The sequence below is a fragment of the Triticum urartu genome, chromosome 2A, assembly GCF_056163025.1.
Source record: "Triticum urartu cultivar PI428250 chromosome 2A, HENAU_Tu73, whole genome shotgun sequence".
Taxonomy (NCBI): Eukaryota; Viridiplantae; Streptophyta; class Magnoliopsida; order Poales; family Poaceae; genus Triticum; species Triticum urartu.
The window spans coordinates 45,361,388-45,384,403 of record NC_141874.1 but is presented as its reverse complement, the minus strand read 5'-3'; the positions used below and the strand labels follow the sequence as shown (position 1 = coordinate 45,384,403).

Genomic DNA, 23,016 nt, shown 5'->3' with positions numbered 1-23,016 from the left:
GTTCTTTTCCATAAGCACGTATGACTATATACGTACATTACATTGATGAATTGGAGCTAGTTCTGTGTCAACCTATGTTATGACTGTTACATGATGAACCGCATCCGGCATAATTATCCATCACTGATCCGGTGCCTACGAGTTTTCCATATACTGGTTCTCGCTTATTTACTTTTCCGCTGAAACTGTTACAATCACTACAAAACACCAAAAACATTACTTTTGCTGTCTTTACTTTTTGTTGCCGCTACCACCACTATCATATTACTTTGCTACTAAACACTTTTGCTGCAGATACTAAGTTTCCAGGTGTGGTTGAATTGACAACTCGACTGCTAATACTTGAGAATATTCTTTGGCTCCCCATGTGTCGAATCAATAAATTTGGGTTGAATACTCTACCCTCGAAAGCTGTTGTGATCCCCTATACTTGTGGGTTATCAAGACAAATTTCTGGCGCCGTTGCCGGGGAGCATAGCTCTATTCTTTGAGTCACTTGGGATTTATATCTGCTTATCACCATGAAGAACTTGAGAGATCCAAAAACCAAGATCTATTCCTCAACTACGAGGGGAGGTAAGGAACTGTCATCTAGCTCTGCACTTGATTCACCTTCTGTTATGGGTAAGTTTGCGACACCTACACCTGCTTCTGCTATTCGTTCTGATATGTCGCATGTTATTGATGATGCCACTTCTGCTATACATGATACTTATGATGAAACTACTTCTATGCCTGATACTACTATGCCCCTTGGTGAATTTCTTGATGAACAAATTGCTAGGGCTAGATAAAAATAAATTATTGAATCTGAATACGACGATGATATTAATGATGAAAATATGCCTGTTATCCCTGAGGGTTATCTTTTTGATATGGAATCTTCTGCCGCTATTTTAGCTTGCAGAGATAGATATGAGCTTAAGAGGTTATTAGTTAAATGGAACAAAGAATCACTTAGAGATAAAATGAAACCCGACCCTGCTTTTGCTACTTCACCTATTTGTGTTCCTGATAAGGATTATGAATTCTCTGTTGATCCTGATATAATTACTTTGGTGGGATCTGATCCGTTTTATGGCTATGAATCTGAAACTGTTGTGGCACATCTTACTAAGTTAAATGATATAGCTGCCTTGTTCACTAATGATGAGAGATCACGTTACTTTTATATACTCAAAATATTTCCGTTCTCATTAAAGGGTGATGCTAAGATATGGTTTAATTCTCTTGATCCTGGTTGTGTGCGTAGTCCCCAGGATATGATTTATTACTTCTCTGCTAAATATTTCCCTGCTCATAAGAAACAACCTGCTTTGAGGGAAATATACAACTTCGTGCAAATTAAAGAAGAGAGTCTCCCACAAGCTTGGGGGAGGCTTCTCAAGTTACTTAATGCTTTGCCTGATCATCCTCTTAAGAAACCTGAAATCCTTGATATCTTTTATAATGGACTAACCGATGCTTCCAGAGATTACCTGGATAGTTGTGCTGGTTCTCTTTTTAGGGAAAGAACACCGGATGAAGCTGAAATTCTATTGAATAATATGTTGACAAATGAAAATAATTGGGCACCTCCCGAGCCAGCTCCTGAGCCAACTCCTGCTCCAATTACTGAGCCTATTCTTAAACCAACTCCGAAGAAGAGAGGTGTTCTATTCCTCAGTCCCGAAGATATGCAAGAGGCAAAGAAATCTATGAAAGAAAAAGGTATTAAAGCTGAAGATGTTAAGAATTTACCTCCTATTAAAAAAATACATGGTCTTAATATACCGCCTGTTGAAGAAACATATGATCTCAATTCTTTATTTATTGAAGAACCTCCTGATCTCGATATCCCGACACAGGTAGTAAAGGTAAATTCTCTCTATAGGTATGATAAAGCTGAAGTCCCTCCTACTAAAATTGCTAGCCAATGCTTGGATGAGTTTGATAATTTTATGTTTAAGCAAGACGACTTCAATGCTTATTTTGGTAGACAATTAAAAGAAAATGCTTATATGATTAGACGCTTGGGTGATTATATGGCTAATATTAAAGGTGAACTTAAACTTGTTGGCAAACATGCTTCTATGGTTACCACTCAAGTAGAACAAGTACTTAAGGCTCAAAAAAAAGTTCTTGATGAAATGAATAGTAAGAAAAATGATTATGCTGTTAGAGTGGCTACTAGAACTGGTAGAATGACTCAGGAACCTTTGTATCCTGAAGGCCACCCTAAGAGAATCGAGCAAGATTCTCAGAGAAATAATATTGATGTTCCTAGTTCTTCTAAAAATAAGAAAAATAAAAATAATAGAACTGTGCAAACTTCTAGTGAACCTATTGCTGAACCACCTGATAATCCAAATAATATCTCTGTGTCTGATGCTGAAACACAATCTGGTAATGAACATGAACCTAATGAAAATATTAATGATGATGTTCATGATGATGCTCAACCTAGTAATGATAATGATGTAGAAATTGAACCTACTGTTGATCTTGATAACCCACAATCAAAGAATCGACATTATGATAAAAGAGACTTTGTTTCTAGGAAACATGGTAAAGAAAGGGAATCTTGGGTTCAGAAACCCATGCCTTTTCCTCCAAAACCATCCAAGAAAAAGGATGATGAGGATTTTGAGCGCTTTGCTGAAATGATTAGGCCTATCTTTTTGCGTATGCGATTAACTGATGTGCTCAAAACAAATCCTTATGCTAACTATATGAAGGATATCATTACTAATAAAAGAAAGATACCGAAAGCTGAGATTTCCACCATGCTTGCTAATTATACTTTTAAGAGTGGAATACCAAAGAAACTTGGAGATCCCGGAGTACCTACTATACCTTGCTCCATTAAAAGAAATTATATTAAAACTGCTTTATGTGATCTTGGAGCCGGTGTTAGTGTTATGCCTCTCTCTTTATATCGTAGACTTGACTTGAATAAGCTGACACCTACTGAAATATCTTTGCAAATGGCTGATAAATCAACTGCTATACCTGTCGGTATCTGTGAGGATGTGCCTGTTGTGGTTGCAAACGTTACTATTTTAACGGACTTTGTTATTCTTGATATTCCCGAGGATGATAGTATGTCTATTATTCTTGGAAGACCTTTTCTTAATACTGCAGGGGCTGTTATTGATTGCAACAAAGGCAATGTCACTTTTCATGTTAATGGTAATGAGCATACGGTACACTTCCCGAGGAAACAACCTCAAGTTCATAGTATCAACTCCATTGGAAAAATTCCATCGATTATAATTGGAGGTTTTGAATTTCCTCTTCCTACTGTCAAAAAGAAATATGATATACTTATTATTGGGGATGTGCATATCCCTGTTGAGGTAACTTAGTGTTATTCAAAATTTCTCCGGTTTCATGATTATCGGAATGAGTTTGTTAACAAGACTTGATCAACCTTGTTAGTGGATTCTTTTTGATGAGCATGAGATGGATGAAACTAGAAGCACAACCTTTTGTACCCTCTCTATATTTTCTGTTAATTAGTAGAAATAAAGTAAAAATAGTATTTTTCTGTCTGTTTCCTGACTTATCCGTGCAATATAAAAATATCCCGAAAATAAAAGTCCTCAGAATGCCATGCCAATTTAATATGATTTTTCGGGAATATTTGAGGATTTACTGTGCAAAAATTACCGCGGGAGGAGCTGCCACCTGGCCACGAGGGTGGTGGCCCCCCCCTAGGGCGCGCCCCCCTGCCTCGTGGGCCCACGGTGGCCCTCCTCCACTTATCCCAGCACCCATCTTCTTCCTCTGTCTCACACAAACCCAAAAAACCAACTCAAGCACGAGTTCCAGCCACTTTTGTTGTGATTTTCGATCTCCTTGCTCAAAGCACCTCTCGCAAAACTGCTTGGGGAGATTGTTCCTTGGTATGTGACTCCTCCATTGGTCCAATTAGTTTTTGTTCTAGTGCTTTATTCTTTGCAAATTTTTGCTGCTTAGGTGACCCTGTTCTTGAGCTTGCATGTCAAATTTATATGGTTAAAGGTAGTTTTGATGCATGATATAGGCCCTAGGCACTTGTAGGAGTAGTTGCTATCAATATTATTGAGTTTGGTTTACTTTTATTTTGAAGTTACTAAATTTTTTAGAATTTTTCAGAAAATGATGAGGAGATTATAGAGGGGCTCATCGAGCCAAAGCTCGAAGGAAAAGGCACCGAAGCCTAAGTATAATTTGCCGCGCACCGCGGAGATTCGGGCGTGTGAATGGCCTTCTGATGATTTCTTGAGAGCAGCCGGTATCTATGAAGATTTTCATGAATTGGCTCACAATGCAGGCATCACCGCTTTCCTCCACGACCAATGCGATCAGTATCTCTTACTCACAAATACCTTTGTGCAAAACTTTCATTTTCATTCTAGAAACTCACCACCTACGGTGGAGTTTCATTTATATGATGAGCATAAGGAGATGTCACTTTATGATTTTTGTCGGATTTGTTTAGTCCCTTTTGAGGGCAAGACAGAATAACCACATAGGAGAAACTATCACTATAGGAGAAACTAGGAAGGTTTCCGATGCACGAATCACTAGCATACATTTTCCTGTTTTACGTTACTTTGCATTATTTGCTAGTCGTTGTTTAATTGGACGCGGAAACTGTGGAAACCTTAGTATCCCTGATATAATTATTCTGCTCCACGATTTATACAGTGATAACACTTTTAGTATGGGCGGTATTATTGCTAGACGGTTAAGTATGAACCGTACCAAAGGCCCCATCTTTGGAGGCATCTATGCTACATGCCTAGCCGTACATTTTAACATACCTATTAGGCATGCTGAGAAGGAAGAAAAGGTGCTGCCCCGTGTTTATCTAGATCATAAAAGTATGGTGGCACATGATTTTATTGTTAAGAATAGGGCAGGAGAGCTTAAATATCAATTGTTCTTTAACAAACATCATCCTGAGACTATTATCCTGCCTGCTCCTTCTTTGTTTGATTTGACTGTAGGCACGTACCTTATTCCGTTGACGGCTATTCACGCCTACCGGAACCCTGCACCAGCCGAGGAGCTAGAACCGGAACCACAATTTGATCCTTCACGGCAGTCTAACTATCAGTGGGATCCGGAGATGATTGCCAGCCAGTGGCAATCGGAGCCTTCTTCTTCCTCATCACAGTACGACCCCAACAACTATTATTATGGATATCAGCCAGGTCAGCCATGGCCATAGACCAACTTAGGCCAAAAGCCTAAGCTTGGGGAGTACGTATTTCTCGCCGACATTACATTTATGTTCACACGCACTCGTTGCTAGATGTCGGTGCTCATACTCTTTCACTGTAATATCCATGCTAGTTTATTTTCTTTTTTCTGCTTTCTTCTTGTGTGTTTGTTAAACCTTAAGAAAAACCAAAAAAATAGTAGTAGTTTATTTTTCTGCCGTAGTAGTAATAATTAAAAAGAAAATCCAAAAATATTTCCCGTTCTTCTTTTGCTTGTTGGGAGCTTTCCCGTGTAAATAGTTTTATTTCTTTTCTTTTCTTTGGGGGTCAGTAGGAGAAGACCATAATTAAATTGTTGAAGTGGCTCTTATATGCATTATTGTTGATTTAACCAAGAGCCCATATTGCCTTGTCTTCTTTTGTTTATTGAATGCTCGCAGATTCCAGCTTAGTCCAATGCACGTGCACTCTTATTATTATTCACACCATTCGGTCATGCAAGTGAAAGGCAATTATGATGAACCGACTGAGATGAGAAAAACTGGTATGAACTCGACCTCTTTTGTTTTTGTAAATATGATGAGTCCCTCGTTTTTGATTCAGCTTATTATGAATAAACATGTTTGCAATGACAATTAGAGATCGTAGTTGCTTGTGTCATGCTTGATTAGCTATGAGTTATAATGATTTACCTTGTGTGACCAACATGTTATTGCGATGATTATGATGTGGTATGATGGGGTGGTATCCTCCTTTGAATGATTTAAGTGACTTGACTTGGCGCATGTTCACGCATGTAGTTGAAACAAAATCAACATAGCCTTCACGATATTTATGTTCATGGTGGATTATATCCTACTCATGCTTGCATCCAATGTTTATTAATTTTAATGCATGTACATGGCTGTTGTCGCTCTCTAGTTGGTCGCTTCCTAGTCTTTTGCTAGCCTTCACTTGTACTAAGCGGGAATACTGCTTGTGCATCCAATCCCTTAAACCCCAAAGTTATTCCAGATGAGTCCACCATACCTTCCTATATGCGGTATCTACCTGCCGTTCCAAGTAAATTTATATGTGCCAAACTCTAAACCTTCAAATAAACATTATGTTTTGTATGATCGAATAGCTCATGTATCAACCAAGGCTGTCCTTATCTTCCGTGTTAGGCGGGTTATTCTCAAGAGGAGTGGATTCCGCTCCTCACTCACGAGAAAATGGCTGGTCATCGGGATGCCCAGTCCCATGCTTTATGCAAACTAAATCAAAATTAATTGCAAACAAAACTCCCCCTGAGACCTAATGTATGTTGGAGGCACTCGTTGTTTCGAGCAAGCCATGGATTGATGCTTGTTGATGGAGGGGGAGTATAAACTTTACCATTCTGTTTGGGAACCGCCTATAATGTGTTTAGCATGGAAGATATCGCCATCTCTTAGTTGTTACATTGACAATGAAAGTATACCACTCAAAATACAATTTATCTCTATTTCAAAACTGAGCTCTGGCACCTCTACAAATCCCTGCTTCCCTCTGCGAAGGGCCTATCCATTTACTTTTATGTTGAGTCATCATCCTCTTATTAAAAAGTACTAGCTTGAGAGCACAACTGTCATTTGCATTCATCACTATTAATCTATGTTGGGTGTGACTATGATTGGATCTCTTTTACCATGAATTACAATGTCTAGTCAGTCCTTGATCTTTAAAGGTGCTCTGCATTTATGTTTTGCGGTCTCAGAAAGGGCTAGCGAGATACCATCTTGTTATATCATATTATGATTGTTTTGAAAAAGTGTTGTCATCCGAGATTTATTATTATGGCTTGCTAGTTGACCATGTTATTGATATGAGTAATTATGAGACCTGAGAATTATTGCAAATGTGGTTAGTTATGATCTATGCTGAAAACTTGAATGCTGGCTTGACATAGTTACAACAACAAGAGCAAACAGAGTTTGTAACAGTTTTTCTTTCTTTCTTTCAGTTTGTCAACTGAATTGCTTGAGGACAAGTAAGGGTTTAAACTTGGGGGAGTTGATACGTCTCCGTCGTATCTATTTTTCCAAACACTTTTGCCCTTGTTTTGGACTCTAACTTGTATGATTTGAATGGAACTAACCCGGACTGATGCTGTTTTCAGCAGAATTGCCATGGTGTTGTTTTATGTGTAGAAAACAAATATTCTCGGAATGACCTGAAACTCCACGGAACATCTTAAAAAAATAATAAAAAAAATCCTCGCCAAAGATGAAGACCAGGGGGCCCACACCCTGTCCACGAGGGTGGGGGGCGCGCCCCCCCTAGGGCGCGCCCCCTACCTCGTGGCCCCCCTGGATGCCCTCCGACGCCAATTCCAACTCTATATATTTGCTTTCGGAGAGAAAAAAAATCATGGAGAAGAAATCATCGCGTTTTACGATACGGAGCCGCCGCCAAGCCCTAAAACCTCTCGGGAGGGCTGATCTGGAGTCCGTTCGGGGCTCCGGAGAGGGGGATTCATCGCCGTCGTCATCATCAACCATCCTCCATCACCAATTTCATGATGCTCACCGCCGTGCGTGAGTAATTCCATCGTAGGCTTGCTGGACGGTGATGGGTTGGGTGAGATTTATCATGTAATCGAGTTAGTTTTGTTAGGGTTTGATCCCTAGTATCCACTATGTTCTGAGATTGATGTTGCTATGACTTTGCTATGCTTAATGCTTGTCACTAGGGCCCGAGTGCCATGATTTCAGATCTGAACCTATTATGTTTTCATGAATATATGTGAGTTCTTGATCCTATCTTGTAAGTCTATAATCACCTACTATGTGTTATGATCCGGCAACCCCGAAGTGACAATAATCGGGACCACCCCGGTGATGACCATAGTTTGAGGAGTTCATGTATTCACTATGTGCTAATGCTTTGTTCCAGTTCTCTATTAAAAGGAGACCTTAATATCCCTTAGTTTCCAATAGGACCCCGCTGCCACGGGAGGGTAGGACAAAAAATGTCATGCAAGTTCTTTTCCATAAGCACGTATGACTATATACGGAATACATGCCTACATTACATTGATGAATTGGAGCTAGTTCTGTGTCACCCTATGTTATGACTGTTACATGATGAACCGCATCCGGCATAATTATCCATCACTGATCCGGTGCCTACGAGTTTTCCATATACTGGTTCTCGCTTATTTACTTTTCCGCTGCTACTGTTACAATCACTACAAAACACCAAAAACATTACTTTTGCTGACTTTACTTTTTGTTGCCGCTACCACCACTATCATATTACTTTGCTACTAAACACTTTTGCTGTAGATACTAAGTTTTCAGGTGTGGTTGAATTGACAACTCAACTGCTAATACTTGAGAATATATTTTGGCTCCCCTTGTGTCGAATCAATAAATTTGGGTTGAATACTCTATTCTCGAAAGCTGTTGCGATCCCCTATACTTGTGGGTTATCAGCTACTCATAGATCACATGACATAGGCATGAGCATTAGCATAATGTTACTGTCTACGTCTTAAATTATATAATACCCCACTAATAAATCACACGACGCTAATCATCAATTAAAAAATAAACATCAGGACCTAGCTTTGACCATGGAGGGCGTCGAGGATGGATATGGAAATGGCGTTGTGGATGAAGATGATGCTCCTGTTGTCTTGGTGCTGGCAGAGAGTTCCTCCGGTGAAAACGACGAGGGAGGGAGTGATCCATTCTGCCCCTAAAACAAGGGTCAGCGAAAGTGGTGGATCTTTGACAATTTAGGAAAGTGGCCAAAAAACATGTTTTTTCGGACGTTGGGAGATATATGCTAAATATTTTTTTTGGCACATTATTTTTATAATACAATGGTGATACAATCAGATAACTATTTTTTATTGAAAAGCTTCCATGACAAAAGATCCACATTGTTTCCATGGGCATGACCAAAAAGTTCAAGATCGACCCCACTTCTACAATGCTCACCTTTTCTCAATCACTTCTCTTTTCGATAAGTTCTTAATTCACAACTTTCATTTTATTTATTATTTACTGGATATAGGAAGTGAGCACAAAGTAACATAATGATATAACAATACAGTCTAACCCTCTTCATGTGCATTGGCATTGCACACAAAAAGAAAGCGTTAACATAGAGGGAAGACCAATGCATGGTAAAAGTAGTTTTTTTTCCTTTTTCAATTTTAGTATTTTTGAGACATTGAGAGGGCTCTTATTCCTTCCTCTCTCGTAGTTATGGCAAGTAGCAGCAACAAACTTAACAGTATAAGTTTCATTAGAGTTCTTATGAGCACTAGCTAAATGCATATCACAAACATAATCCTTAATGTAAGCAAATTTCTCCTCTAAAGTATAGTTTCGAGAGCTAGAGAACAACATAGGATTACCATATGTGAGAGCAAGATTATCATTCATATTTTATCATCCATAATAGTAGCATAATAATCTTCAAGTAATTCACATATATGGTCACCATAAGGTTTGTTCCAATATTGATCATAGGCATCACAAAAAGAATGTTCATCCAAATAGCTTTGTTTGTCATCAGTATTATTTCCATCATCCTTAAGCCACTAATAATTGTTTCACATGGAGGGGAATTAATCATAGTGTGATCATTATCTATATGATTCATCTTTATGTACTCTCTTAAAAATTTCATGCAGAAGATCATGGCCCCCCTAGGCCTGGGCCCTAGGTCGTCGCCTCGTCGACCATACACCAGGGGCGGCCCTGCGAAGCATAACTGTGTGGTTACATCGAGAAATTTTTGCCTCTCGACTGCAACTCTATAAGCATCAAATAAAACTCCCTTTTCTGCATAAACACACATACAGAGAAAGATATAGTTGTCATTCAAAACTAGGCAAAAGAGGATTGTGATGATACTAGAACAATGCCCGTGCGTTGCAACGGAATATAAATATGTAAGTACGGTAGCTTGTGATTTACTTGTTAATAATAATGCGATTGTGTAAATAAATGTTCATCAAATTCTGACCGTGATTACCTTATATTTTGATTAAAAGTTTGGTAAGTAAACTAAACTGAAATTGGTTCAGAAGATAAGTAAATTAAGGTAATTGATTATCATATACATGAAAGGTTGGATGAATGGATGGTTGAAAGAAAGATGAAATGAGAACCCTTAAGTTTTTTTTAAGTAAGTAGAGATAGAGATAGAGATAGCACAAACCAAAAGGCTGAAAAAGAAGATTATTATTGAGAGAAACCAAAGGCGAGAGAGAAGGAAAAAACCGGGAGAAATCAGGGAAGCAAACCACCACACTCCCTCCCTCTCTTCTCCCCTTCCTCCATCCCTCCCTCCCACCTGACCAGCGACAGATCTGACCAGCCAAGCTCTCCCCCCCACCCCTGCGGTTGGCTCCGCTCCCCGGCCCTCCCAGATCCCGATCTCCCATGCCGCCGCCTCCCCTCCCCTAGCCCCCCGCGCAGCGATGGCCTCGCGCCCGCCCCTCCGCACCGCCTCCGCCTCCTCCTCGGCCTACTCCACCGACTCCCCCACCGCCGCCGCGGGGCCCCCGGGCGGCGCCCCGCAGTCCATCACCTCGCTCCTCAACAACCCGCTCCCCTCGGCCTCCGCGGGCTCCTACTGGCTCCCGTGGCCCCCGCCGGCCGCGCTCCCGGAGGCCCCGCCCCCGCCCTCCCACCCCTGCGAGGTCTCCCGCGCCGACTTCGCGCCCTACCTCGCCCGCGTCGCCGATCCCTTCGCGCGCTTCGCCGACGTCCGCCTCCACGCCACCGCCGAGCTCGCCCTCGCCGCCTCCGACGACGGCGCCCCGGCCGCCACCTCCCCGTCCTCGGGCCTCGCCGCCTGCCTCCGCGAGGTCCCCGCGCTCTTCTTCAAGGAGGACTTTGCGCTCGAGGAGGGGGCCACCTTCGAGGCCGCCTGCCCGCTCGCCGAGCCCGCCCTGCAGGAGCGCCTCGGCCAGCACCTGGACGTCGTCGAGGCGCACCTCGTCCAGGAGATCGCGCGCCGCTCCGAGTCCTTCTACGAGGCCCAGGGACGGCTCCGCGGCCTCGATGGGGAGATCGTCGCCGCCGTCGGGAGGATCCGGGAGCTCAGGGAGGTGGTCCGGGTGCTCACGGGCGACCTCGTCGGGGACGCCCAGCAGGTGCAGGAGCTCAATGCCACCCGAGGGAACCTCGTCGCCTTGCAGGAGAAGCTCACCATCATCCTCTATGTCAGTCAGGCGCTCGCAGCCCTCAAGCTGGTGAGTGGTCTTACCGAGCATTGCGTTTTGTTTGCTTGTGGATCAGCAATGTTGCTCCCAGAAATGGTCCGGACATGTACTGCACATTGTTTATTGATGTGGTGTATTACCATTTCTCTCATTGTTTCGTGAGTCGGTTGATAGTCAGGTTAGGTGCGAAGTATGCAAAGCCACAAAACGAACATTGCTCTGGGGGTTAGTGAACTGATTGATTAGCTGACAACCATCGCTGCGGATGGAACACCATGAATTGCTACGCTATATGCATGACTGTTTTTCATGGAATGACCTTGCATATTTTCCATATGCTACTGGTACGGTGGTACCTTGGAAGTCACAAGTGTTAAGTGCCAACTGTAGGTCGACATGGAGACATGCTGTCCATTCTCGAGTCGTTACACCAGAAAATGGATGATTGGGAAATGCAACCTAACGATGTCTTTGGATCCATCTTCTTGCCTTATTGGGGGCAATGGTCTTTATTTGATTGCAGAGAAATTATGACCGGTCTTTCTTTGAGAGGATATGAGTTCGTGTAAATGCCCCATAAGCACATACTACTGTTCTAATTTCTAAATAGTGGCTGCGTATGACATTCCTTGTCCAACTGCAAACACAACCACATTTTTCATATTTTGTTGCTAGTCCATAATTATCATTATTCTCTGCCAGATCAATGCTGTGCTATTTATGTTGTCCAATGATCTATTGTGTCTGATTTGACAGCCTGACCTGAACTGTTCATACTTAAGCAACAACTGGATTTTTGTTTTGCTTCTGTACTTTGAATCGTAGTAACATATTGCTTAAAGGTCCCTCCTGCCTTCAAATCTCCGCTGTGCGCTGGGTTTATAAGCTTGTTCTACATGTGCAGCTTGTGCTAGCGGCAGATTGTGCTGGTGCGCTTGATGTCATTGATGACTTGCAAAATCTCATAGTAAGTTACCTAAACATTACCTTCTACATGATCTGATGCCAGTGTTATTGTAACTTTCCTACGTAATGCCGTTACTCTTTGCCATCACACGCCACCTAGCAAATTTCCAATAAATGACTGCAATCAGCCGACATGTGCAGTATGTAACTTATGTTTATGGTACATAAATTCTTTCACCCAGGACACTGATGAACTTGCTGGGCTTTATTGCTTTCGACATATTCGTGATCAGTTGGGAACATCATTAGATTCAGTGAACAGGTATTTTCATACAAGCTAAACGTATGTCCTATCAATATGATGTGCTCTTATTTATAGGGGCAATACTTATCACAGGAATGACAGCTCTGATGTGAAAAATAAATACCTTTACATTGCTTAGAAATGCATTATGAATTCTGACGGAAAGCTTGAGACATAATCTCTATCAGTGTAGGTAGGCTGATTTATGAGATCAGGAACCATGTAGTGTTTTAACTTCAATTGCAATTTCATCTGAGTATCTGAAACAAAAGTGATACTGCAGTCATTTGTTGGTATCTTGTCGTAGCAGTATGATCTATCAGAATACACATCAATGCTACAAATACGCCAAAGTCACCCCTAGGTGGTCTGTCTAGGTGCAGCAAGGCAAAAGTACCCGAGGCTACGCCTTTGTGATGCAAGGTGCATGCCTGGTCAAACTGCGTGTTAACAAGATTAAGAGAGGGCATTGAATCCTAATGTGAAGGCCCTAAAGTCAAAATAAAGCCAATGTAATGCCCCAGTTTTCATCATTGACACCTGACTTCCTGTTGATTTACCGATGTAGCACCTCAAGTGTGCCTTGTGCCTAATACTGCCTTCGTAGCCATCCATATGATTGGCAATTGAATAGTTCTGGGCCATCGTTTTTCTTTGTCACATGTTTACTACATGAGCCAAAGCATTTTGTTGGCTTCTCAATATACTCATACATATGGATCCCAATAAGATACTTTAAGGGCGTGCTCGGAAGTCCTCCACGCTCCGCGCTCCACGAACTCTGTGCGAGAAATTAGGCTGAACGGTCTAAGCTTCCTGAGGTCAGCTTCGAGAAGCTGTACCGAGCCGTAGTGCAATTTGAACGAGTCAAAGGAGCTGGGTTTTCGCAGCTTCGTGGAATCCTCAGAAACGTGTAGTTCGCCTAATTACTTGTGATGCCACCGCCAAGTGATTTCCCGTACCGGTTCGTGCCCCCGTTTTCTTTTGTCGCGTGCAGTCCTCTCGATCGTTGGATTTGGCAACGTGAAGACATCGTGACGCTCACATCGTTCCTCCAAACTGGGCCAAGCCCAGTCTCTCTCCTCCTCTCGCCGAGAAGGCCTAAGGCCTCTTTTCCTTTTCAGTTAGATGGGCTTTAGACAATCCAAGCAGGCTGCCAGCCCGCCTAGCGTGGAGAGGAGCTGGCGCACGTACAGAACGGTGCTGTCTTCTCGCTAGAGTTGGAGCCCAGAGCGCAGCTGAGAAGCTGTGGAGTTGAACAACGCGGAGGACTTCAGAACACGCCCTAAGTGAAATACATTTGTTGATTCTTAATTTTTGTGCAAGCCAATGTCAAATGCAATGATTCTGTTCCAATGATACTCAAATGTCAACTAGGCTTTAGTCAGCATAATGTTTCAGTTGTTTTGGGCGATATTAAGGCCTAAATCAGTACATCCATTAAGTGGCATTTTAGTGAAAAATGTACCCTAGATCCACCTATATCCTTTAAATTTAGCTTCTATATTGTTTCATTGCTAATTGTACGTTATCGCCATCTAGAATATAAAGGTCAATTTTTTTTGTCATTAATCGGAAGCTACCTTAAAATCGTGTAATTTTATTTTCTTTATATTTGCCCCCTAGAATAGTAATGTTGTTTGCAGCCTTTTCTGTCCCATCAGCAACTTGCTGTTTAACTTATTATTCATTCTTGTAGCATTCTTTCAGCAGAGTTTGTACGGGCTGCTGTTCCTGATGGAAAAACTGTTGATGCGATGGTTTTATCAACTGTGAAAAGGAAGACTTCTACTCCCCTCAATGGGACCGAGCATGAAGTATGTGCGCTTTCTGTTTTGCAATTCTCCATCTCATAATTGGCCTGTCTTTACCTGATTTTAACGCAATGTGTTCATGCTGAGTTTTTTGTGTACCTTCCATGCCAACTTTAAATAATATTAATTAGTTAACTGAAACTGAATGAGCATGACTAATGAAGTGTGACTGAGAGATCTAGAGAGGCTAAGAACTGGTAGGGAGTGAATACCTATCATTCACGCTGAGTTAGTGGTACCTGCAGCGCCTGTTTCCACTTGCAACCATTGGCTCTGTAAATGAATCAATGCCAAGAAGGCAAGGACATTGCTATTTTTGATTTCTTTGTAGCCTCATCACATTATTACATTATTATTTCTGTCATTGTATCGTTGTTTTGGGAAACTTTTGTGTTGTGGAGTCGCATCCATGATCCATATAGCGTACCCAAGCAATGTAGTTTCTTTTTTTCAAGAAAACGCAGAGGACGGAAAAGAAAGAGTTTGGTTACAATCCTCCTAAGAGGCCAAGTTCAAAACAGCAATATAGTTTCTTGATGACTAAAATAATTTTACCAAAATTTCTGTTTGATGTATGTCGAGTGTCAACATAGGATCCTCACGTCACAAAACGATTTGGCCAGGCGACCGATCGAAGGGCAGTAGATGATTGCCGCTGGAGTCTGCCTCATTCTACTTTTGGTTTTCTTGCTGCATTAGAGCTGGCTTTTAGACTGCGTGATGATCCTTTTGGACTACTGCTGTTTGGTTTGTAATAGGACTAGTTGTTGCTAGCTGGTGCTGCCAGTTTTTCGCCCCATGGCATCCGTTTCGACAGCGGACGGATGCAGTGTGTTTCCTGGCAGTGCTTGAACTCGCTGTACCTCTTTCCACTCTCCCTGACAATGTTTCTGGAACTGTTGTATTTCCGTTCATTTGCAATGAAAGGGGTTTCCCGGTTCAAAAAAAAAAAGGATCCTCACGTCACAAAACGTGATCCTGAAATAATTACAGTTTTCAGATCATAAACTATGTTACCACACTGTTACCATATATACCACGACTGTGGTCCAATCAGTTCTTGCTCTTCTCCAATTTGCCGAAAGGTGAAATACTAATTTGTTTTTTTCAACAATTGTTTGATGTGACTCCTTTGGTTTAGATTATGGTTTCATTTTTAAGCTACACTGTTGTTGTTCTAGTAAAATGTTTTCAGCTCTGTTCCTTCTATTGACCGACATTCATCATCTCAATGCAGGTAAACGTTGATGAGGAGGATGGCTTCATCCTCAGAGATCGTCTTCTCCCCCTCATTATTTGCCTGCTGAGAACGGTTAGTTCTGTCAGATATTTCCATTAAGTTGATATATTCAAATGGAGGGTGGATGTGCAGAAAAATAGGGTGTCCTGTGGCTGCTTTTCTATTCAATATTACAGGGCTTTAGTGTAACAGTGTAACTGTGTAAGACGACATATAGATTTAGTTCCAGAGAAGCACTTATTCACATTTGTATGCGCTATTTAGCCACACAATGAGCACAATAATATTTGTGATTATTCAATAAGTTTCTCACTCATATAAGCTGGGTTTATGGGGCCTTATAAGAGACTACCCTCACTAACAGGGCACTTGTAAATAAAATGCCCTCTAAAATATCATGCATACAGAAAACCAAGTTCAGTATTTTTTTTGAAAGGTCAATCACCTATGAGCTTAAAAAGCTAAGTGGTGGAAGGATCATGCTTATTTATTTCTGGATATTTGGTATATTCAGTGAGTCATTAGTCTGGGATACAGAATAATAAGGTTCACATTTATATCTCGCAGGACAAAGTTCCCGCAGTGCTCAGAATGTACCGGGATACCCTTATTACTGTTATGAAAGCTTCAATCAAATCCACAGTTGCAGAGATGCTTCCAGTATTGATTTCCAAACCAATAGATTCTGATTCAGTAACTGGAGACAGAGCTGCCGATTCTGATGGTCTTACTTTTTTTCTTAATTCAATATCTGTCTTCATAGCTTGCTACTATGCATGCTAACTTCCTACTTGTTTTGAACTGCAATTGTGCAGCTGGAGGCCAGTCTTTAGCAAATAAACTGCGTAGTCTATCATCTGAAGGTTTTGTTCAGCTTTTATCGGCTATTTTTAGTATAGTTCAGGTAAATTAGTTTCTCAATACAGTATCATTTTGTTTTCCTTTAAATGAAGATGGTCTACCAAATTAAATCTTTATGTGTACCTCCTTTCCAGGTACATCTCCAGCAAGCAGCTGAAGTTAAAAAAATAGTTCAGTGGATCATGCGGAACCTTGATGGGAACATAAGTCCTGATGACACAAATCCTGTCGTACAACACGGTGGCTCAGTTGATCTTTCCCAAGAGAAAGACTATGATGTTACTTCACGGGTCTCTAATACTGTTACACGCACTCCTACTAAGCTTCCGTTGTTTCAAGGAAAGACAAATGATATGTCCAGTATAAATTCAATAAAAAATATTCGGTAAGTTAAGTTATAATTTGCTCTTTGTTCTGTAAAAACCAATTTAATTGCTGGTATCATGGTGATACTGTGGTCAGTTTTGGCAAATATAGTATTTCATTGCTTGCAAACCTTTATATGTGATGATGCAAACACAGATTTGCTTGAGCACTTGCATTTTCTGCAGAGCTGACGTGTTGAGAGAAAGCACAGAAGCAGTGTTTGCTGCATGTGATGCTGCACATGGACGATGGGCTAAGCTGCTAGGTGTTCGTGCTGCTCTACATCCCAAGTTAAGGCTTCAGGAGTTCCTGATCATCTATAATATAACAGAAGAATTTATAGCTGCTACAGAAAAGGTTATTATTTTCTCTGTTTAAATTATATGCACATATATCGATGTTAATTGCGTAAAAGCAAGTTATGATATTATTTTCACCTCTTGTCCCCATAGGTTGGAGGCAGGTTAGGTTACAACATTCGCGGAATTCTACAGCAACAGTCAAAGCAATTTGTTGAGTATCAGCATAGTGTTCGGGTGAGTTATGTATTACTTTGCTGAAGTTTACGAAAGCTAGATTTACAGTTTTACAATCAGATAATGGAACAAAGTCAGAAGCTTGTTTTAAATTTTGTTAGTACGAGCAACAGCTTATAGGATAATTACAACACCATTGTGCCTGAAACATGAATTGGTAATGGTGCTATTTCTGAAGTATAAAGCCTTCAGCCTTCTCGCTCAGTTATAGCCTATGGATGTACAATAGCTTGTATACAATGCGGTTCCTTTCTAGTTCTGTTTTGCAAACAATATTACCAATAGTATTGGCATTCACCATCATCAAATAACTTCAGGTTGAAATGATAGTGGAACTGAGGACACAAAGGCCTAAGCTGCTCGTCAAAATTATTTGAATTATCTTAAAAAATTATAACACTACGGTTTATTAAAAAATTGATATAGATTTTGGATTGATACCAATCTTATTTTATAGTTGATGCATGATTTATAGTTTTTTGTGCTCTGAACGTTTAATATTCCTTTGAAGATGGCAAAAATTAAGGCAGTTCTTGACCAAGAGACGTGGATCGCTGTTGATGTTCCTGAAGAGTTCCAAGCGATTGTTCTGTCACTGTCATCAACTGACTTTCCTGTTAATGGCATGGAGATGCCTAGCAATGATAACAACTCAAAGCTCAGTGAGGATGGGGTTTCAACAAGTCAAGAATCAGCACATTCAACTGAAAATAATGTTGAAAATAGCAATGGAACATCTACGACAAGCAATGAAAACAAGGTTGAATCCACTTCTCAGACTGAAAATAGTGTTGCTGGCCATGTTAGGCCAGTCTCGCAAACCATTGTGCTTGGAGGTGTTGGCTATCATATGGTGAACTGGTTAGTCATCTAAAATTTTCATTTAATTCTTCAAAACAAGTTACTGTTTCTTCTTTCTAAAACTTGCCATGTTGAGGACAAATTAGATCAGTTGCCACACTTTACTAACCCAGAAGTGTGGCAAAGAATTCATCCAGTAGCAGTTCCTGTATTCATCTGCTATTCTTCTATAGTGATATATGCTGTCTTTTTTCTGTTTCTTTTGTCATCTTATGTACTCATTTAATCATCTGTGTTTCTGTGAGATGTATCCTTGCCTTTTCTCAATAACGCTTCAATTTTTGTTTGGCAGCGGTTTGATATTGTTGAAAATGCTATCAGAATATGTTGACATCAGTAAATGTTTGCCATCGTTATCTTTTGAGGTGGTCCAACGTGTTGTTGAGATATTAAAGCATTTCAATACCAGGACTTGCCAACTGGTTCTTGGCGCAGGTGCCATGCAGGTATCATTGTTTACCATTGGTAACAATAATTCCTCATTGTTTAAATATGTAAACACAGCTCGTAATTTGCTATTAGCATTTTCTCATAATTTACCATTTAATGCGGATTGTTTTAATAAATCTTTGAATAAATATATGTCTCTGCTGAGAACCACCTCTTGGTGTGGTGGTGGAGCTGTGGGGGCATGACTCCACCCACCAGGGTTATAATTCTGGTGCTCACATGTATGCTGTATCTGTATGGGTCTCCTGTACACTCTTTCTATTAAAAAAGTAGATGTCTGCTAAATGAACTTGCTATCAATTTATCATTGTTCATCATCGTATAGGACACTATTTGCACAATAGTGTTTTAGTTATATGGAAACACAACAATTTTTAAGAAAAGACGAAAATCTTCTCTGTTTTTTTTGAACAATAGTACTTCAATGCACCAGTAGTTTCCTCAAATCTTAATCAAGCTAAATAGCTATTTAATGTAGGCATGTGCTGCCACACTTCTTTTTTTATATATCAAGAAGTCTGGACTGCTTGGTTTATTTTCCTTTGGTTCCTTTTCAGGTATCTGGTCTGAAATCAATTACTTCTAAGCATTTAGCTTTAGCAAGTCAAATTATCAGTTTCATACATTCTTTGATTCCAGGTAAGCATTTTTCCCTACCTTCTGTCTTTTTGCTGCACTGTTATTTATTGTATCCATACTTTCTGTTAATTTTGCCAAAACATAAAGTTCTGAAGGCTGACTATCCTGTCACTTCAAGTGATTGTGGGTTGCATTATCTTATCTTATTATATGTTTTTAGTTGATTATTTTTGTGTCTTGATTTGTTGGTGGGATGAAGGTTTGGAAAACTGGAAACCAGGATCCTTAAAAGATATCTACAGAAATATAAACTGAAGCGCTTTTGTCTCTCCCTAGAACTGTTGGTATTTGAGTAGCTATATGATGTAGAAGGGTAGGGAACAACACAAACTAAGTAGAAGCAATAGCTAGTTTCCAGCTTAGGGACCAGTACCAGGTGTGCTGTTCCCCTTTGTTTATCTAGAGCCTGTTTCATGTACTCTAGTAACTTTCATGTTATGGTGATAGCCAGATAGGCAATAGATTTATTTCACTACAAGTAAACTGCCTTACAGCCAACCAGAACTAACATTGCATTTAATTAATAAATTCACCAAATATGCAACATATATCCCAAGAGCCATCCTGTTCTTGCTGCACCCAATATTTACGTAGGGAAAAGAAAATGCAAATGGCCATGTTGAATCAATTTTTTCAGGATGAACTATTTGGGAATCCTTGAAGTATCTGTGATTTTGATCACTGCTTGGCCAAACCTTTTTTTTTGAAATTGCAGATATTCGTCGAGTACTTTTCCTGAAAATACCGGAAGTACGCAAACATCTGTTGATGTCTGAACTGGATAGAGTTACTCAGGTATGATTTCTATTTTATTTATTTGACATTTCATGGGTTAGGGTAACTCTTGACTGGCACCAACCTGTTTTATGTGCTTGCATGAATTTCATTTCTTACAAGTTTCTCGGAAATGACAGGACTATAAGGTTCATCGAGATGAAATTCACACCAAGCTAGTCCAGATAATGAGAGAGAGATTGCTAGCAAATCTTAGAAAATTACCGCAAATCGTGGAAAGTTGGAATGGACCAGATGATAATGATTCGCAGCCAAGTCTATTCGCCAAAGCTGTTACAAAGGTAGTTATGGTTTAGCACATTACTCCTTCCGTTTCTTTTTACTCCGCATATAAGATTTGTCTGAAGTCAAACTTTGTTTGACCAAATTTATATTTAAAAATATCAACATCTACAATATTAGAGTTATATAATACGAACATGAATTCCATGATGTATCTAACAATATTGATTTGGTATTGTGAATGTTGATATATTTTCCTATAAACATGCTCAAACACCTGAACTTAAGAGAAATCATGTATGCGAAGTAAAAAGAAATGGAGGGAGTATCAATGGGAATCACTCTGTTACTATCTCTGTTCCTAAATGTTAAGACATTTGAACTGCAAAAACGTCTTACATTTAGGAACAGAGGGTGTATCATTTTATTATGATTTGTACCTACACTCATTGTTATTGTTCAATGGAAATGCAAATTCATCTATTGCTACTTGGAAACAACATCTTAACTCATTTATTGACCCCCATTTACTGTCCTTTATTCTCCTGGAATCTTGTTCAGGTGTTTTCACTTATTTATGTTATTTGAATTCTGACTCAGTCTTTCCTTTCAGTTTAGTTAATTGTTGCTGAAGTTTTTGTACATAAACATTTTGCAGGAAGTCACTTACTTGCATCGCATCCTTTCTCAAATACTGCTTGAGGTAGATCTGCAAGCGATATTCAGGTAAAGAAGTATCCTGTGTATCTTTAGAATCTTTGGACCATATCTTTTTTTTTTCTAGAATGGTGAGGTTATCAGCTTCGGCTCTTATTCAGTGTATGTAGCTGGTTAACTTATTCATGATATGTAGAAAACCCTCAGTGGAACACCAAACCTACATCACTTTAAAACAATTGGAGCACTGAAGTTTTGAAAACAATCTGTAAGGTGTTACTGTTCTCTAAGATGAAGCTCGGTTCATTGGGGTAGCAACCATACGATGGCCATTCAGCATAGCTGAAGGCTAGAGATCATAGGGGAAGTTGCTTAACTGAGCATGATGATAGCGCCTCCTTATTTGTAAGGAGTTCCTAACATATTAGGCCTAGAGATAAACCAATTAAAGCCATCTAAACATAAGTCAAACTATTTGTCTCTAACTAAATAATTTTAATGATTTACCCCCTGGGTAATGCAACTTTGGCAAACCGAGTTAAAAACAGCATCTGGTGGTAGTGACGCTGCTCAAGCTGAAGTAACCACGTGAACAATACTCTAATGGGCTTCATGTAATGCAAGTAGCACCATTATTTGTAATTTTGTTTTTTATGTTCAATATTGATTTTGCTGGAAATATTATCCATAGCATGACAATTCGTTATTATTTGTTTCCTTGCAAGATCTTATTGACTCTTAATTTCGTTTGACCCTTCTATGCAATGCAGGCAAGTAGTCCAGATATTCCATTCCCATATTACAGAAGCATTTTCAAAGTTGGAAGTCAGTAGTCCTCAGGCAAAGAATAGGTACAGTACCAATAAATCGTACTGCCATTTTTCCCCACATGCAAAAAAAAAGAAGAATCGATTAATTTTCCGTATGTGTTGTATGTATTCTATACATATACTTTTTTAACACTGCTGTTTTAATGATTGATTGAACCCAGATTATGTCGAGATGTTCAACATATTCTTGTATGTATTCGAAAGTTGCCTGCTCAGAACTTCAGCTCAGAACCTGTTCGAAATTATGGTCTTCTTGACAAGTTCTTGGCTGAGAAGTTCGGGACAAAAGTTGACGAGTGATTGACATGTACATTAGGAACTGACTCCTGTCTGCAAATGTTCAGTGGTGGTACATATGGTAAATGTGAAGTTATGAAAGACACCACTGTTGGCATAAAATCCTATGCAGGTATAATTTGGATTCATACCTTTGTGACTTGTTTGCTTTCTCACGTCCAATGAAAAGTCAATCCTGGTTTGTCTCTCACGGCCTTCCGGAGCAACTTATGTAGATTGGTCTTCCCTAAGAGATATTTGAGTTGTACGCAAGTCTGATCCTTTATCTTATATTACCTCCGTCCCAAAATTCTTGTCTTAGATTTGTCTACATATGGATGTATCTAACACGTGTATTTGACAACTAAATGTCCTGACAACTAATTTGCAATGCTGCAACGATGCAGGTATTGCTGCGGAGGGTATCGGAAACAGAGCGCTCTTGATGGCAATGAATTACCATGTCAATACATCCAATAGCGCTTTGTGGGATCACATGCCAATGGTTTTCCACATCTGACCTGAGCCGAAATTTTTGCACCGTACTTCCGCCATGTTAGGCCGCGTTTCATCTTTTGCTTGTTATGATAGTATTTCAACCCTTTTTGTGGGAAAAGCTGATATTGGTTAGATGTTGGGTATAGAAGAGCCATAGAGGGAACCTAACAACGACATTTTTGGCAGCACGGCCCATTCTTTGCATATTGCCCTGCTGTTTGGTGCAGTGTGTTATTAATTGGATATTGTGTCATTGATGCAGCCGAGTGTATCTTGTTCCTGTAAGGTTTGTATAACTATTCTTGTCAGTGCAATAATAAGTAATTGTGAAATGTTTAGTACATGCAGATATTCATACTAT

The 23,016-nt window shown here is 40.1% G+C and overlaps 1 protein-coding gene across 1 annotated transcript; it reads left to right on the top strand.

Moving 5' to 3' along the window:
- The first annotated feature begins 10,511 nt into the window (after positions 1-10,511).
- Positions 10,512-22,996, top strand: VPS54. The gene is made up of 19 exons (XM_087542991.1): positions 10,512-11,430; positions 12,305-12,367; positions 12,549-12,628; positions 14,310-14,427; positions 15,662-15,736; positions 16,232-16,388; positions 16,480-16,568; positions 16,660-16,910; positions 17,077-17,248; positions 17,344-17,427; positions 17,939-18,288; positions 18,581-18,734; positions 19,296-19,377; positions 20,093-20,172; positions 20,292-20,453; positions 21,053-21,120; positions 21,822-21,902; positions 22,043-22,290; positions 22,565-22,996. Exons 1-18 carry the CDS (start codon positions 10,654-10,656, stop codon positions 22,179-22,181), a joined length of 2,982 nt encoding a protein of 993 aa, XP_087399117.1. The 5' UTR covers positions 10,512-10,653; the 3' UTR covers positions 22,182-22,290; positions 22,565-22,996.
- Positions 22,997-23,016: the final 20 nt, after the last annotated feature.